The sequence below is a fragment of the Drosophila santomea genome, chromosome 2R (genome assembly GCF_016746245.2).
Source record: "Drosophila santomea strain STO CAGO 1482 chromosome 2R, Prin_Dsan_1.1, whole genome shotgun sequence".
NCBI lineage: Eukaryota > Metazoa > Arthropoda > Insecta > Diptera > Drosophilidae > Drosophila > Drosophila santomea.
In genome coordinates, this window is record NC_053017.2 from 18,753,680 (window position 1) to 18,771,507 (window position 17,828).

Consider the following 17,828-nt stretch of genomic DNA (forward strand, 5'->3'; position numbering starts at 1 on the left):
TGGCGACCAGGAATCACAATCACTGGGAACTGCAGTTCTGTGAATGATTGGAGGGCAAATATTTTCTGAAGGCTGCCGCAATTTAAAGCAAATTGTGGCTCTAAACTGGAATTCAGAAATCAAAGGTAACTGCTGGCACATAAAGGTGTATGGGTAGGAAAAAGCTTTGTTGACGTTTGAGTTCGAATTTCCATAGGATAAGTCAGTTCTAAATATAGTTTTCCTGCCAACTTAAGGTGTTCATTTATTTGGTAACCTATTTTGGGGAGCAAACAGCTAGGTGACATGGATATTTAGTTGGATGTTCTGTGGAATCAACATATATATTTTCGTTTATATAAAATCGATGACACATGTACTTTGATTTTTGCTATTCGAACAGGCAAATTGAAAGACTTTGTGTAATCTTTCTATAAAATTATAGGTAACCCTTATCTGCCGTGTTACCAATTTTTCAACAAAGTTGTTACTATCTTAACACGTAAAAAATGGCAAACACCCGAAATACAAATAACAAACTTTATTATCGATCAATTCAAACACTTTACAAGTAGCTTAGTTAGTTAGTTCCTTTGAGTTCTCTATTTGGGTGGATAATGCTGGAGTATTATAATTACTGTTTTGTGGTGGTGTGCGACTAATGGTGTGTGATTGGTGTGTGTAAGTGTGTAAGTGGGGATGCGGATCTCTACGATGGCCAACAATCCCATGCCACATGCATGCATTCGATCCAATCCGGGTGCAGGTGTTGGGGGTTAGTCAAGGCTGCGGGCCATGATGAGGGCCAGGATGACGGTCAGGATGGAGAAGGAGTAGCGCAGGGCGCCGGCGCCACCATCGCGACATGGCCACTCGTCCACATCCGAGCTGCAATTAGAAGGTGGAACAGGCGAACGGTGTAGTCTCGCGATCTCACAGATACAATTGGTGCGACAACGGATACGGATACGGATGCGGATACGGATACGGATAGGGGTATGGGTGCGGATATGGATATGGGTATGGCAGGGGATAGCGCTGTAGTGGATAGACAACATGATCTTGTGGCTCCCCATGGGGCACATAGTACAGTGGTTGATGGCGTGGTGTTGGTGGTGCAGGTGGTGCAGGTACTGGTGGGCCACTGGAAAACATACAATGTGAGTTTGATTGAACCCTGGTTGGATAGTAAACTTCCGATTCCAGCGGCTGTTATTCCACTATGCCCATCCTCTTGGCTGCCCACTAATGCTAATGATGTTAGTAAAAATGATTGGTAAAAAGCACCTCTGTCATACCTACCCACTCAGAGAAGCAACCCCAGAAAAGTGCGACAGTTTGTTTAGACCATGAATGAGGTGGTAGAACACAAGTGGTAAATAGAATGCTAATGTTTAGCTTAGATTTCGGTTAAGTTTGTTGATTTTATTACACACAAACACACGACCGGGAAGGCGGGAGGTGGAATCGAGTGAGTCAGTGAACTGAGACAGTTAATTGAGGGAAATGTGTAAGCCAAACAGGTGAGGGTGACTGATTGTGGGTGGGAGAACTGGGAGAACTGGGAAAACTGGGTAAACATTTCATTAGTTACTGGGCCTGGAGTTACACAACTACACATAAAGTATTCGAGCAGCATATTGATTTGACTGACACGTTGGAAGGGATATTTACTTGATGCCAATAACACCGCAGGCTGCAAGAAAATTAAAAAATATATATGTAATTATTTTTGGAATCATCTATTGATAATGTTTTACACAGACTACTTACCAATGCGGCCGCCTGCATTGCCAGTCTTCTTGGAGTCCGTATGGTTGCCCAGGCCGAGATCATCCTCCAGTTCGTGGACCACCACTCCCCTGCCAATGACCGCCAACTTGCCAGTTAGTGTGATCACCGGATCGGTGTATGTGACGTCGATAATGCCCGAAGAGTTAACCTCCAGGTTGCCCAGATCGCCAACGTGACGCACCTCGTGATCGGGGCCACCGTGATCAACCTGGAACATACAAGTTATATTATATATTATATTATATTTGAAGGATCCGGCACCCACCTTATCGGGGTTGTAGTGAGCACCCATGCTGATGCATCCATTGGTCAGATCACCCTTCTCGTGGATGTGGAAGCCGTGCTTTCCCTCCTTCAATCCCTCCAGCTGGACGCGCACATGGACATTCTGGCCACAGTCGTTCTGCGTAAAGGTCACGTTGCCCTTGACCTGGGTGTTATCCGATTGCACGGGTCCGATCAGATAGGCAATGGCTTGAATGGGCATATTACGCTGCAAATGAAGTGCAGGGTCCAAACTATAATTGGCTTTTCAAATTAGCGAGATTTTCTAACTTACCGTCTGCGCAGCAGAGCAAATTGTGGCGCAAAGGGCCAGGCTAACAACCAGATATTTCAGCATTTTGAAACTGCAAGGAAATCGTAGTTAAATTAGACACGTGTACGACTCAGATAAAAGGGGCTGAAATGTTTGAATGGCTATAAATAAATATTTTTTATTTAATTGAGTGCCGCAAGCATAGAAAACCGCAGCAGGGATGATCTATTGCTGAATAGATGACATAGCTAAAACTGAGCTAAATAATATTCCTATTTATTATTGAGATTCTGTATATTTGGAAAATTGATATGACTTAAATAGCAAAAGAGGGTTTGTTTTGAGCCAAATTCTTCTAATATCTGGTAGGTCTTATAATCCGAAATTTCGCGAGGCCAGCTCATCTCTGGCACTTGAATTCAAGCCCATCATCTCTGGCTTGGACGTCATCAGGTGCACGTTCTCTTGATTCCATTAAACCGGACAGTTGTGTGCGGAATTGAAGCGCCTAGCCTCAATTTATGAAACGATTTGTGGGTCATATATGTATGATGTGCGAACGGGTATTATTTATGTGTGTGAATAATGAGCGATACCCAAACGAAACTAAATGCAAACAGCCTTTTTCACAGGGTTAAGTGTGTGGCTGCGGGAAGGTCAATCAACAATCTCTTTTTCGTACGCACTTCGCTTCCAAAGTCCCATGAATGAAATGGATGGGTGTCATACTTTATCGGGACAATATTTGTTTATGGGTCCGGTTTCCTTAGGGTCTTATCAATGTGCCTGCGATATGCTAGCGATCTTCTGAATCGATCTTCAAACGCGGTCAGTTCCTGCTCTACACGTATCCTTATCTTGAGCTCGGCTCCATAATTTACGATTCTCATGCTATAATCAACTAGAGCGACTGAATTTCGGCTCTATCTGAGCAACTAAAAATGCCATCGTCATTACCTATAAGTATTTTAATCTTTTTTTGCTAGCTATTTACTTATTCTGGTTCAAAATGTCACGGAATGGGTCACAAATTGCAACTAATAGCCACTGCTGTCCATCAAATGGGGTTTATTAGGGCTTGTGCTTGCTGATTGAATATGATTGATTTGAAAATAATAACTCTGGTTGGGGTTATGTGAAAACGATATGCTAATTAATATGCTTATCTGAACAATTTGTTCCTAGGGCTCTTCGGGAATTTGCAAACAATATAGTAAAGATTAATTGATTTCCCACACTGTGACTTCGCGTCTAATTTAAATGCCAAAGCAATGCAGTTTTGAGATAAGAACAATACATAATTTCCATATATCGGGAGATAGAATATCGTAAACACTTGTTTAACCATCTGTTTGCGCTATAGAAATTGAATTTCACAGAAGTTTTAGGTTGTGGAATGCCTGGATGGATTGTGGATTGTAATGGATATGTACTATATGGTCTGTGGTGCATTTTTGCCTACTCATTCTTCGGGATTAATAACTGGTTACCTTAACCCACTCAAGGGCAAACGGACAGCGAATGAGGCACTCAAAAATCAGTAAAGTAAACTGCGTTTTGCGGTAACTGGTTTTTTTGGTAATACGCCATTGTGGGTAGTACATATATCTAAATCTGGTTCTAAAGTGTAAGCAAAGCAATAAATAATAAAACCGTACAATTATTGCCATTTAATTGCACTTCAGCTTAACCTTCACCCAATATTCCCGATTTCTAGCCCTTGATCTTCTTTTTTCGCGTCCGTTGCAAACTCACCTTGTTAGCAACTATTTAATAATTGGGTACTGATTGTTTTTTGCGAGAATTAAGCGATTGCACCTCTGTACCGTTGGAGAACTGCGACGAAACTGTTTCATACCACTGGCATTGCCATCGCAAATCGACTCGCGGAGAGAACATTGGGGCAGATTTTGGGAGAGCGAGCACCGGAGAATGGAGAATTGAGAGCGCCACCAGGTGGAGCGGTATGCATGGTAGTGGGTGGTCAGCACGATCGCGTGGGCGAGAGATCCGCTCTCCGGTTTATCTCGAGCTTACCTCTCTCTTCACCTCTCTACATATCTCTCTCGCGGAGTCTTTATCAACTGCAGATTGATCAGATTCACCTGCACAGACCTGATGATAGATCTATTACCCTATTTGCTGCCCTTTATAACTAACTAACTAATATTAATTATATCCAAATTATAGCTATTAGGTAATACTTTAAACGTTCAAAAAGTGCAGCTGGAACACGCTAACGTGCTTTTCATTTGAATACCTTATCACGGTAGCGTCATAAAATATGTACCAGGCTCGTGCCTACAGTAGAGGTCGGTAATATTGGCAGACTTTCCAGATAGAAGCGAAGCCAATTTGAAGAGTTACGTCGAAAATTCTTTTGCATTGAGTTGCCATTGGTAATACCAATACCAATTGTAGTTTTTTTTTTCAATATAGATATAAAATAAATTTATATCATTTAAAGCAAGCCAGGACCCGAATTTTCAAATAAGTGACACATTTAATTAGGTGAAAATATTTGTGTATTCACATTTGTAAATTGTGCTAATAAAATCATCATACAAAAACTCTTAATTATCGTCTTTTCTCAATACTAAAGGATGATAGCCAAGCCCTACTTATAGATAAGATATACAATGTAAGTACTACTGCTAATACATAATAAGAAACTTTCCACTTGGGAGCTGATACTAAAGTATATTGCCTAATGTAATTTTGCACATGTCCGCCTGTTTTTGGGTTCAACCGCCGCTTGGGATCGGTCGAGGATTAAGCTACTTCGATTAACAATTAGTTTTGGTTGGATTGGGATCGGGTTTCTAGATGAGCTTGTGCCTGCCGAGGGAAGCCGTGTGCATGGGACTGCAGTTCTCGATGAGCATGGTCTGGCCCTCTTCCGTCGGCGATCCTCCACCCTTGTTGTTGTTGTTGTTGTTGTGGTGGACCCTTTTCATGGGCCGCTTTCGTTCGATATCCGAACAGGGGTGCAGCTCCACGGTCTGCAGACTTTGGGCTCGTTGCAGCGAAAGACGGAGGGGTTTCTTGGGGGGAGTGGGTCTAGTGGTACGCGTCTCTGTCGCCGGCTTCGATTCGTTTTCGCTATCGAAATCCAGGGATTTTACACTCCTTATATCGCTGGGCAGGCGGCCTCGAAGTGTGTGCGACTCACTTTGTCGGGGCTGGTCACGACGACGATCCAGTCTGGAATGGCGCAGAAGATGAAGGGAATTAGCCAGGAATATAAGATCTAGGATGGAAGTTTGCACTTGATAGAAAGTTAGATAACCTACCCATTGTAATGATTCAGGTGCTCCACGCTGCGTGCGTGCGCGCTCATGAGATGTTCGCGATGCAGCTGCTGCTGTTGCTGGAGAGGATCTCTGGGGCGTTCCCGGTGCTGGCGATCCCGATGGCGCTCCTTCTCACGCCGATGGTGCTGCATGTAGGCGGAATCGCTATTAATCGAGATCTTCGAGGCGGACAGCGACTTGGAGGGCATAGAGTACATGTGCGACGACAGACGATCTCTCAAATCGATGTGTGTATTCTCCTTAATCAGTGTTTTGGTCACATGTCCTAGCGGAGTTTGTGCGGAGGCCATATCGTCACCCATCAACTCGATGGGTTTGCCACCCACCAAAGTGGTAATGTAGTTGCCGCGCTGGAAGATCAGCGGTTTCTCGGGCGGCGTTGATGGGGGTGATGAAATGCTGATGCTGGTTACATGCTGAGATTGATTGGAGGCTGTCTGCTGGGGATTTTGCTTCTGCTGCTGTTGCTGCTGATGCTGATGCTGCTGTTGCGATGGATGATGCTCCTTGACTGTCTGAAGCTCCCGCACCTGCTCTTCCAGGTACGATATGCGATGCTGCAGCCTCATGTTGTTCTCCTTCTCCTGGTCGAGTTGCTTTTGTGGAATAGGTACAGACTTCTTCCGCAGTACCACCATCTGACATTTGCCGGAGTTTCCTACTTGCTTCTGCAGCTCTTCCTTCGATTTCCCGGTGACCAATCGCCCGTTGATCTCCAAAATGCGATCGCCCTTGTACAGGCCATCGCCCTCCAAAGCCCATTCCACGTAGAAACCCGGCTGGTCTGTCCTCTGCTGAGCTGCCCATCTTCCAGAGGTGGCATGCACGGCGTGCAGACTCAGGGAGACTCCAGAACTGATGATGTTGTATAGGGTCTGGGCCTCGGGCTTGGACTTTTCCAGACGTGCCTGCAAGGCACGAGCCTCCTCCACAATCGAGAGCATCTGGAGTTCTTCTCTGCCCAGTGCGTATTCCAATTCGGCTTGACGGATGCGGATGTCTATGTTGCTGTGGATGACATCAGGTAATTATTAATTATCTTCAAAGTATATATAGAAGCATTCCACTCACTCTGTGATGTCCAGCTTCTCCAGGGCACTTTTCAGGTTCTTGATCTTAATGCGCTTATTCTCCGCCTCCGTCTTCAGTCTGTTTAGTTTTTGCTCAGCCGCCGGCTTCTCGGACTCATCCAGCGGTGGTCCCGTGGGACGTGGCAGTTTGCCCAGACAAAGCTGGATGCGCAGATTCTGAATGACAGCCTCCCGATCCTGGAGAGCCGATCGCAGTTCCTTGGACTCACTGCGCGTGGATCGCGAGGAGAGAGTACCGCCCAGGGAGCCACCCTTGCGCCTTCTTCCGGTGGTGGAACAATGGTTAGAGGTGGTGGTGGTGGTACTGCCAGTCTCCTGGTTCGTCTCTGCAGTCGAGTGCAGACTGTACTTGACGGCACTGCCACAACCCTTCGGATTGAGAATGGTCTGCAACAAAAGAAGGCGAACAAAGAAGTGAGTTTTTTAAGTGTATCTTATTAGGCAATGAAGTCAGGGAGTAATACAAGGTTGTGATCGTGATAAGATTATTATGATTATTTATTTAAAAGATTACAAATCTCTTTGAAACATTATTATAAAAGCTGCGTGTATAGTGTTTTCTGGGGTTTGGGATTACTCCTTGGGTATATCGTACACTCCGCATTCCCGATTGGCGGGCAGCGAGGCATCTAAAAGATATTAAACTTAGTATAAGATGTAGTACTTCGTATATCCAGATGCCCACCTATTTTCTTGGGATATGGCAAATTCAGGTTTTCCATGATTTTGACAAACTCCTCAATGTCCTTGGTCAGTCTGGGGTTATAGCGCTTCTCCTCCCACACACTGCTTTCCATTTGACCTCTGGAAATGCCGGGTTATTATTAGATATATATCTCAAAGCTTTCCTGATCCCACTCACTTGTAGTCGTGCGCCGGATATATGCGGAAGTTCTCCGGTAGAGTGAAGATCTTGCTGTGCACATTCCCGTAGAGATTACGTGGACAGCCTTCCTGGAAATCGGTGCGTCCACAGCCTCGGATCAGCAGAGTGTCTCCGGTAAAGACACAACCCTGATCCTTGATCACATAGCTCATGCAGCCATTTGTGTGTCCCGGAGTGGCCAGGGCATCAATCACATGTGTGCCGAAATCTATGCGATCCCCCTCCTTCAGGTGACGATCCGCCTTCGCTCCACTGGCGGCAGCAATCACAGATTGACAGCCAGTTAACTTCCTCAACCAACCACTGCCCGTTATGTGATCCGCATGCATGTGGGTGTTGACTTGGGGAATGGGGTAATATTGTAGTGCCGTGGTGAAATTATTATCCAACGATTTATCCGTAGATAGAGATCTCTCTTTACTTACTGGCATACTTTAACTGAAAGCCCAGATCCTTGACCAACTGGGCATCTCGTTTCGCCTGCTCCAAGACAGGATCAATGATCACGGCCTCCCCATTCTTCAGATCGGCCAGCAGGTAACTATAGGTGCTGCTTTCTCCATCGAAAAGCTGAATGTAGGCTTGTTGTGAAAAGTCTCACTAGAATATTTCAAGATTGTCCATCCGATTACGTACTTGACGGAAGAAGAAGTCCGGAGAGAAGGGCTGGCGCTCCGGCAGGCTCATGGTTCCAAAAGAGCTCAGAGTCCGGATGTTACTGACCAAGGTGGGGGGCTGGTGCGTTGAGAGCCGCTTGAGGGCTGATAGCATACTGGATCCAACTATTCTCATTGTGGACTCGTATTTGTATCTGTTTGAGGTTCGTATCTACCGCCTCGCTTCGGTTGCAATTGTTTGGTTCGTGTAGATTTCTATTTACACCCTGAACGCGACACTTTCTTATTTTTACTTGATCACTATTTAGCTGGCTTATGGCACCTGATAAAGTTCCTAATTTAATAAATCACTGATAATTGAGCACTTTCCCGTTGCGTTTACAGTCTTTCGATTATCACAAAATTTACACTTGTTCACAGAGGTAAAGCATATCACTCGCGAATTGGCATTTATACACAAATAAAAGAGTATTCGGTACAATTTATATAAAAATAAAAGAGTTTTTGGTGCAATTTACACGGTAATAAACAAAGTTTGGAGAACACAGCGAAATGAAAACATCATGGCATATCAGCTGAAGTGTTGAGTTCAACTGAGTTGAATTAGGGTGTGTTGCGGCAAGCTTCGTCTGTAAGCTTTTGGGGAACCTGTTGCTTTGACGTAGCGAAAGCTTTACGTCGCGACTACGTGATTAGCAAAATAAGTGTTTCAATGCCAATATGGGCAATATGTTTATGGCTTATATCTAGACCTTTCGGATGTCATTGGTATGGGGATTACTTTGCAGGTTCACTCCACAGTTGTATGACAACTTTTATATTCTTTTTAATTTAATCATCAGCTGTACTGGTTGTAATTTTTAAAGGATTTTCCATTACACATTATGTGCTATTGAATTCTAAGAAAAATAATTGTTTGCATAGGAAACCCCGTGGGGTTGCAATTTGAAACATTTTAATACTTTTTAAAGATCTAGAAAAACCCTCTTGTGTGCTTACAGCCAAAAGCCGTTACAAAGCCTCATGTCTCAGCTGCATTTACTTGTGAGCTCTTGAAACTGCAACAACCACCTTCTTATCGCACTTTAGGCTCCTTGCACCCCTTTGGCAACAACCCCTAGATATTCTGCACCACCTCAAGGAAGTTGCAGTTGTTGTGAAGTTTTTTTTTTTAGATTAATAAGGAAGGAAATCATTCCAGACCGGACATTGTCCAGTACTCGGGGCGAACGTGAGAAATTCTTCGACCGCCGGATTTCGTTATGAATTTCTTGACTTTTCTCTCAGATCATAAATAAATTTGCATATCTTACGAGCTGAATTCATTATTCATTCATTAACAGCTCAGGCTGGAAATCTTTTCAGCATTGGCGTTGAGTAATTGGTGTAATTTTGTGGAAGGAATTAATTGACCGTATATGGTGAGGTAAGGAAATCTGGCGAAAGGAGAAGGGTGCGGATTTCATTGGAATCTTGTCTTTGAATAGGAAAAGAAAAGATATCGATTTCGTTTCGCTCTGCCTGTGATTACTTCACATTGAAGCACTGCGAGCTGTTTGTTCAGCCTTTTGGTTATGGCCAATTTACTGGAACTATTTATAGTTGCTATTACCATTGATGCACCTCCCCCGAAAAAAAAGACGACTAAACCACCTGTCATTTAATGATCCGCAACGATGCTGATGTTGATTTGTATCCCAAACAAAACAAATTCGTCACTCACTTTTGCTTTTCAATAATTTCGCTGCGAGTGAAAGTCCCATTGTGGCGTCTAACTTCTTTCTACTAATTTACCAAGCGGCCATCATGTGTGGATCTAAAAAAATCTTTATATTTTTGCAGTCACAAAGGCTTAGCGAGCAGGTTCAAATGGCCGAATGTTAAAGATTAGTGGGGTCATAAGCACCTCATTTCCATCGTACGAGTATTTTGTTTTTGGTTTAGCAGTGACTTTCTTCATCGCCGAAAAAATGTGCAAGTGTTAGTCCACATTGCATTATATCCGCTAATAGGAAATTCAACGTACACGTGGAATTCTGCGAGTCTATTGAATTGTAATTTCTCTTTTCTCACACTTACCAATTCCACTCACTTCCCCCATATGAAACAAACACCTACGAGTATTCCCAGCCTGGCGATGCAATATTTCACACATAATATCTTTAAGTCTTTAGATACTCGAACTACCAATCGTTTGAATGCATTTGCTTGAGTGACGCTGCATTGTGGACTGCGTGAAAGTGTTGCTTAAAAATGCATTCAAATGGATTTGCAATTAATTGTCGTAATTTGTTTTGAACTGCTCTTCATGTTTTATGCTGTTTTCAACGCTTTATTAATATGCATTTATTTGGACTAAAACGCAAGTGTGGATTCAATGGAGTTGCAGCTGTACACTAATAATTAATATTTAATAAATAGTAATAAATTATTGGCTTTATGCTTTGAGCCCCTGCTCTCGGCCTAAAAGTCTAAAAATAGGTAACAAATCTTGAGCTTAAGTTGTTTACATTGTTGTTTTGTCTGGAACTCGCCTGCTTGTATCTGCGATTTATGTTTGCCCATTTGCGAATTTCGTTTTCGACAACTTTCTAGCGTGTAGCGATGCAAAGTATCTGGGCTGAGTGCTGCAGCTTTTGGCTAATGCCCGATGCTTGTTGGCCTGTGCGTGTCAATATCTAATTAGCGTAGATAGCATTTGCGCACTTACATAATCGAATCAGACAATGGATGTTGCATTAATTATGTTAGCTCTTATACAATATACCATATGGGTGCATAGGTGTATGCTTTTTTCTGCTGCGATCGAGGGAACTTACCATGGAGGCGGACTTCTGTTTGGCGAAGGCGCGATGATGCGCGGAAATCGGTTCACTAACCACACTTCCGGAGTCCATGATGGAAAACCCTCGAGGTCTTAGTTTACAGCTCTGAAATGGAGTAAAAGATACACAGACTGTAAGATGCAAGCTTAAGTTGGAAATCATATATATGTGTATGTGTAAAGGTGAACTTTGAACCCATCGCTAGCAGATGGACAGCCCCACAATTCAGTCCTAGACTTCAGCTCACTTCAAAGCCACTTTAACTTCGCGTTCCGCTTGGCAAGGCCAAAACAATTGGGTTGCAATTTTCGGTTCGTCGGTTTTAACAACTTTGGCACGTTACATTTGCGATTCGTTGAAGAGGCTTTAATCAGCCGTTGGCACCCAGAACCTCCATCCAGTTCCCATTTCATCATTCATATGGCGGCAAAAGAAATGCAGCTCACATGCAAGTGAGATGGTTACAAAAAAGGGGTAAAAAAAAAAAAGACAACGCACTTTTGGTGGTTGAGGGGACCAACAAAGAAATGCATTCGATATGCAGATCTGCACAGCCGCAAGATACACACTCGCGATTGCGATTGTATCTTGCGGATGAGGTTGCATAGATCACATTACTTAATGTGCCGGCAAAGAAAACGGAGACTGCTCATTTCCCTCTTTTCTGGCTTTTCAATTGTTTGCCTTTTTTGCCTTTGTCGGCACTCGAAGACAAAGCCCTTCATTCATACTGTAATTGTCATAGATACTTGTGACGTACAAAATGTATCTTACTATCTCACAGGGCAAAAGGCCCAAACTCGCACCGTTAGCTTGCTTTTTATTGAGCCCTAAACGAGAACAAGTTCTATGGAAAATCAGTTCCCAGTGCTTAGTTAAAGATTTTCCATCCATTACCAGGCTGCTAAGATCAAAGGCAATCTTTCGATGAGAAGAACATGAAAAAGTTAAGATTGTTTATATAGCTTTTAATAAACATTTTCTTTCTGCTTAGAGTGTACTTTTTGGTTCATACCATTACAAATTGATGTAATGCGCAAAGAAGAGCTTCCTCTGTTTGGAACCCATATCTCCAGCATCTATTTGACATTGTACTATTTTGCTTGCGCCTTTTGCCTTCGAGATAAGCCAGTGAAGTCATTAGTCTTGGAGAATAATTATCATGTTGTTACTGCCGCGAGCAGCGTTCTACAAAATTTAGCTAAGAACTCCATCTACATCCCGCCTGGCCCCATCTTTTGGGGCCTATCTCTGGGCTTGCGTGTTGGAGCAGGAAATAGGTAAAGCCCCAAGGTGGAACTTGTGTTTTGGGTTAGGTTACCTTGCCCAATGTGGGCCTACCATTAATCTAATTTCGCTTTAATGCTTAATTGTGGAACGAAAGAGGGGGAAGATCTGCTTAGGGAGCTTTGAATGGGAACTCCGTCGAGTACTCGCACATTAGCGACTGGATTTGAATCTATCTTTTCTGGCTGATTGTACTTTGTTAGAACGCTTTGCTAATGAGCTGAAATTATGGGGAACTAGGGAAAAGAATCTATCAGGAATCTTCAAAGCATTCGCCATCCGACCAATAGCAGCAGTGTCAGTTACAATTTTCAATTGGCTGTGGGAATAGTCTGTCAACCGTGAAGATCGTTCAACTATACCCTCTTTAGCATACTTAACCATATGTACGAGTATGTATACATATGAGAGCCGACTTATATGCATGTAATTATTATTCTTCAATTTGCGTGCCCAGCTCAGAAGGGTTCCTCGTGTCTGTCCGTCTGTCTGTCTTTACATTTAATAGGAACGAGAGCAAGTGCAGCGAGACCGAGGCATAAAGACCCTGGCTTCTGGCTCAGGTGCTTCCCAGGCCCGGGGCTTCAGCATGTGGGCGCTGAAACCGCTGAGGCGCAACCAGACCAAGAACAAGTACTTGTACTCCGTAATCAAGTTGTTAGGGAGGGTTACGTGAGGGGCGCATGGCTTCGAAACCTATATAATTAAACAAATTTTGAGTCCCAGCTACATCCACTGATATACATTTAAAGTTGACGCCAATTAAAAATAGCTTTAAGCACCAAGGGGTAATGCTAAAACCAAGTTACCCGATTTTTTAATTTTAGTTTTGCAATGAGACTTCAAACCACTTGCAAGCACAGAATGTTTGATACACATGCTCATAATAGTAGTTTCAAAATAATTTGCGGTTTTACCAAATATCTACAAGCAAGTTAAGCACTTTTAAATCCCACATTTTGCTTCACGCTACCATCTCTATTAGCCAAAGCACCGAGTTAAGCCCTGTAATCATATCCATTTGGACTTCATTTACGTTGAGCGCGTTTCCGGCGTTTCAGCCAAGTTCTTCTAACTTCTAGAGGAGTGAAACTGACAAAAAGCCGAGTTTATGAAGCAATTTGACTCAAGGTAGCGCAACAATGTTTACCACTCAAGAACAAGCTGCGAGTTGCGGTATTACTGTTACTCCTAAATTCAACTTGCAAATTGCATTTTCGATGCTGATGACCACGCAAGTGGAACGATGTCCAGCGGTTTTTTAATTTATCTGCCAAGTGAAACTTGTTCAGATGCGATTTTTCCGGTCTAGCCGGGGGATCTCACACAAAATGACCCAAAAAGCAGCGAAATGGTGACAAGTTGATTCAGCTCTTGATCATTTCTCTTCGGCAGCGAAAAGATATTGATGTCACCAAGGTCCCGGGGGATCAGGTGTTCTAACTCGAATTCAAACGGGGATTTCGCTTGCTATAAATTTCAATCAACAGAGATCTCGATCTCGGATCTTCAATTACCCATATATCAAATGCATTCCGCTCGGATGTCAACAGTTTGCTGCGCGTATGCTAAAATCTTCTGCCCACACAGCGAATGCTGGATTTTATGTAAATTCATTAGCTTGAAAATCAAATCAAATTTCTGTCTATCTCAAGGGGGGGGCGGGGGCGTTACCTGCCCCGCCCCTCTGCTGTTACTTGCTTACTATTATTTCTCTTCCAAGCGCGCCTACAAAATTGTTGCGAGATGAGCTCAGTGCGCGCCCACAATTTGTTAAAACAATGCAAAAATATTTTGCTCAATTACTTAAATGGAGATGACACCTGCTTCTAATATATATAGTTGTTTACATATACGCGTAATAACTTGATTCCAAGCTCTTGCTGTTACGCCTGGTTTAATGCAAATGCGAAAAAGCCAACGGCTTGTGCGCTGTTAGAGCTAGCAGATACGGCCACTGTTAACTTTTCCAGCTGCTAGAAGCGTTCTGACAGGGGTAATGGGTATTGCGCTTTGGCCGACGTTTTAACAGAGCCTCTTTAGCTCAGTGGCAGAGCACTGGTCTTGTAAACCAGGGGTCGTGAGTTCAATCCTCACAGGAGGCATTGTACGAAATTATGTTTTTTTGTTATATTTTAATATTTGAGTATTTCATGCGGCAAGGTTGAAATAATTATTAAAATTAACTTAATTCGGTTTCGGTATCATTTTGGCGTTTTAATTACATTTATGAATAAATATTTGCCCCGCGGGCTTGCCTCCAAATAAGGTTTGTTTTTGTTATTTATAAACAACGTGGCTTTGCTATAAACCTTAACCCTGCCTGGTTTGTAGTTTCCCAACACCTGCAGCAGCTTGTCTGTTCGAGTTATTTACGAGCTGAAATATTTATCTTGGCACTAACACAAATTAGCCCAGCTTGACAATTGGCCCGGCTTGTCGGGCATTATTATGTGTGCAAAGTGTCACAAGCGCAGCCACGACATTGATACCTCGGAGTGATTACCTCGGAGGCTGCTCACTACATGGCCAAGCCAATGGACCAGGTCGGGCTCAGATGGCCCGACAACTGGCCAAGAATATGCTTAATGGACTTGACATAAATATGGAAATTTCTTTGTTTTGGGGTTTATATCTTTCTGTTTATCTTTCTACTTTGAGAGACTTCTGAAGAAAAGGTCGTTGGTTTGCTTTTTTGGCGAGCAGTTCTAATAAACTTTTTATTACATCATAGACGGGGAAAAAAAGCTTTGTTCTTTTTTTAAATTGATTTTCAGCTTTATAATTCTATGATTTAAAAAGCAGACTAGATTAATAAGAAAGTATTTGATATATCAACTGCGAAATGGCCTAGGCTTTTGTTTGATAATTAGCAGGCCGTTATGAAACTGACCCCAAGTTCACTACCAAAACATGTAGATTTCCATTGTTTGTTTGCGGAGTGATCACTGTACAGGCTGTGTGCTGTGCAGCTGTTGCCATTTCAGCTGATAATTGCCCATCATTTTCAGTTGGCAATTAGTCTCGGGCATATTTTTTCAACAAAGTGTGTGTTTATCGTTCACAGTTAGAACGCCAGCTGTCTTAAGATCGAGATGCAGATTGGGGTCGCGAAAGTCTCCGCACTGGACATATCACTTATGCAAATCAATTCTAGAAAGTGGGCCTGCGATTAGGCTCTATAAGAAAGTGCAAATTGCCGTGGTCAGATAATCGGAAATACGATCGAAACGAAAGCGAAATCAAAGCCGATGGTTTTGCCTTGGTTTATTTTCAGAAGATAGAGATTTGCAGCTCTCGTTTTAATTGTTACAGCGCCTCTTTGAATGAAAGTGAAAACCGCAACCGAAACAGTTACCCCGAATAGTCAACACTCGCAGGTCGACGATGTATGCGAAGTATGCAAAGTAATCTAGCCAAATCTCGGCTTTCTATTCCCACTTAATGGGTGAAGCAGACGAAACAAAAGTCAGCATAAATGCGTTGATGCACCTCAGTCCACACATGGGCGAGAAATCACGACATGAAGCCCACATAAAAATAAGATACAGTCATTCAAAAATTACCATAACCAACAAATACCCGAAAACAAACTCTGATTAGGTTGTTAGCATTGAAAAAATCGAGAAACAGACAAAAGTCACAGACGAACAACCAAAAGAATCCGAAGAGTATGTAAATGACACTCTAGAGACACCACCAAAGACATCCTGTCGATAAAGGGTTTGGCATTTCAATGAAGAAATGGAAGCGGAGAATACATTTCGGCTAGAGAGCCATCAATTGTTATTCAAATGCAGCCAGTGACTCCCAAAAGGAAATATCTAATTAAAATTAATGACAAAAGCGAGATGGGTGATGTTCAGAACGAGATACCCCAGCCGAGACAGAACCTGCCACTGCACTTAAGCCACGATTCGAAAGGGGTCTGTAGAACGTATTAGAATCGCAGATTGTGATTCAACCGCAAAATTCTCAGACGTAATTACATATATGTGTGGCCAGAGATCGAGTCATATTTGACTGATTGATTGTGGCTGCTTGGCGGAATTCTATTAGAAATTCGAACCTAATTTTTCTCTATTCCACTTTACGAGACTTTGAACTTGCTGGTGGCATAATGAGCAAAAAACCATGCTATTTACTATTTACTGCCTTATCTGCGCCTCATCAACAAAACAAATCGCGTTTTAATAGGCGGCTGTCTGGCTAATTTATTTTCGAGGCTTTAATTTTCCTCGCCGCTTTTGTTTTGATAGGAAAAGAGTTATACAACAGTTCGAAAGTTCCTCCATATTTAGATATCAGAATCGATTTTCAAGCGGATTATGCAAGACAAATTCCAAGTGAGGATGGGGAGCGGCCTTCTGGGGAGCGAAAAACAAACGAGATAAATTGCCCCATCATCATTATAGTTTTGTCTGCGACGACCCCGTTTGCTTTAAAGAGGCCGCACTGTATTTTAGAATGCAACAATTGAACGCTGCTTAACCTTTCGCTTTTCGCAAGTGATTTTCGCTCTTCATTTGAGGCCATTGTTATGGGCGATGAAAACTACTTACCAGCTTAAAGTACGGATCCCAGTTAAAAGTCAACCAATAACTCTGAACAATGGCTATGTGCGCAAATCAATGGCAACATTTCATTTCATTGCATTTGATTGGTTTGGTTTCGCGGAGGGAGGGAAGCCTCAATTTGGTGTATTGTATTGTGCGAATTATTTACACTTGGGACATAAATCAATGATGGCAATGCTTAAACCGATTGTGTTTGAAACCGCATCGAAACCGTTGCTAAAATCCGATCGGCACATTAATTTTAATTTTTTTGTTAATTATTTCCGTTTGCAGCGACTTAATAACTCATGCCATTTCCTTTGTGCATTTCCTCTGTTTATGCAGGATGCAGGAAATTTACTTTCAAATGAGCCAGGTAAACAAGTAAACAAAACGCACAAATTCACGTAGGTTCAGGTTGATTGAAGAAGTTCCACGGATTCACGCAGGCGCAGAGGGCTAATCACAAAATCGGCTTCGGATTACACAGCGAGTGCGCGCACACCCGATCGCGTCGACGATTGGATGAGATCTGAACATCGTGACTTTAGCGGCAGACGGGCATTACATGAAGCCGCTCTCTGGGCTTCGCGCTCTCCGGCTCTCACCAATGCACCCTCTCTGTTTCGTCGGTGCTGAGCGGATTTGGTAGTAAATAATAGATAGATAGCTAAGCAGGACTAAAGAAATAGTCTAATAAGTAATTCTGAGTAGGGAAATCGAGAGCGATAAATGAATTGAAATATTATAAGTTGGCTTAATTAAAATAAAATAAAATTTAGCTAATAAGCTAATTTCTAATTCGACAAATTAAAAATTCGTAGAGATTAAGTTATAAGTTATACAGAGATATATTTATATTTGTCTCAAAAAGAGCTAGGTGTGTAGAGCTGAGTGGTGGGTGAGCGAGAGAGAGAGCGGTTTTGCTGAACTGAGCGCAG

General features: G+C 42.7%; 3 protein-coding genes and 1 non-coding gene across 6 annotated transcripts; 1 reads left to right on the top strand and 3 right to left on the bottom strand.

Annotated features, from left to right (window-relative positions):
• Positions 1-505: 505 nt before the first annotated feature.
• Positions 506-4,217, bottom strand: LOC120444625 (extracellular superoxide dismutase [Cu-Zn]). 3 transcript variants are annotated; one of them, XM_039624431.2, is made up of 6 exons: positions 4,067-4,216; positions 2,333-2,402; positions 2,039-2,266; positions 1,753-1,981; positions 1,654-1,675; positions 506-867 (listed from the first exon to the last, which is right to left on the bottom strand). In XM_039624431.2, the coding sequence occupies exons 2-6, from the start codon at positions 2,393-2,395 to the stop codon at positions 756-758; spliced, it is 654 nt and encodes a 217-aa protein (XP_039480365.1). In that variant the 5' UTR covers positions 2,396-2,402; positions 4,067-4,216; the 3' UTR covers positions 506-755. The 3 variants fall into 3 exon arrangements, with proteins under 3 accessions (XP_039480365.1, XP_039480367.1, XP_039480364.1); XM_039624433.2 differs by having other exon boundaries at positions 1,634-1,675; XM_039624430.1 differs by lacking the exon at positions 506-867 and adding an exon at positions 874-1,123 and having other exon boundaries at positions 4,067-4,217.
• Positions 4,218-4,818: 601 nt separating this feature from the next.
• LOC120444623 lies at positions 4,819-17,411 on the bottom strand. The gene is made up of 5 exons (XM_039624428.2): positions 16,894-17,411; positions 11,039-11,149; positions 6,697-7,103; positions 5,605-6,633; positions 4,819-5,515 (listed from the first exon to the last, which is right to left on the bottom strand). The coding sequence occupies exons 2-5, from the start codon at positions 11,114-11,116 to the stop codon at positions 5,134-5,136; spliced, it is 1,896 nt and encodes a 631-aa protein (XP_039480362.1). The 5' UTR covers positions 11,117-11,149; positions 16,894-17,411; the 3' UTR covers positions 4,819-5,133.
• Positions 7,188-8,797, bottom strand: LOC120444624 (persulfide dioxygenase ETHE1, mitochondrial). The gene is made up of 5 exons (XM_039624429.2): positions 8,239-8,797; positions 8,028-8,172; positions 7,579-7,942; positions 7,402-7,520; positions 7,188-7,345 (listed from the first exon to the last, which is right to left on the bottom strand). Exons 1-5 carry the CDS (start codon positions 8,392-8,394, stop codon positions 7,290-7,292), a joined length of 840 nt encoding a protein of 279 aa, XP_039480363.1. The 5' UTR covers positions 8,395-8,797; the 3' UTR covers positions 7,188-7,289.
• On the top strand, positions 14,365-14,436 carry Trnat-ugu. The gene has a single exon. It is a non-coding gene; the product is annotated as a tRNA-Thr (tRNA).
• Positions 17,412-17,828: the final 417 nt, after the last annotated feature.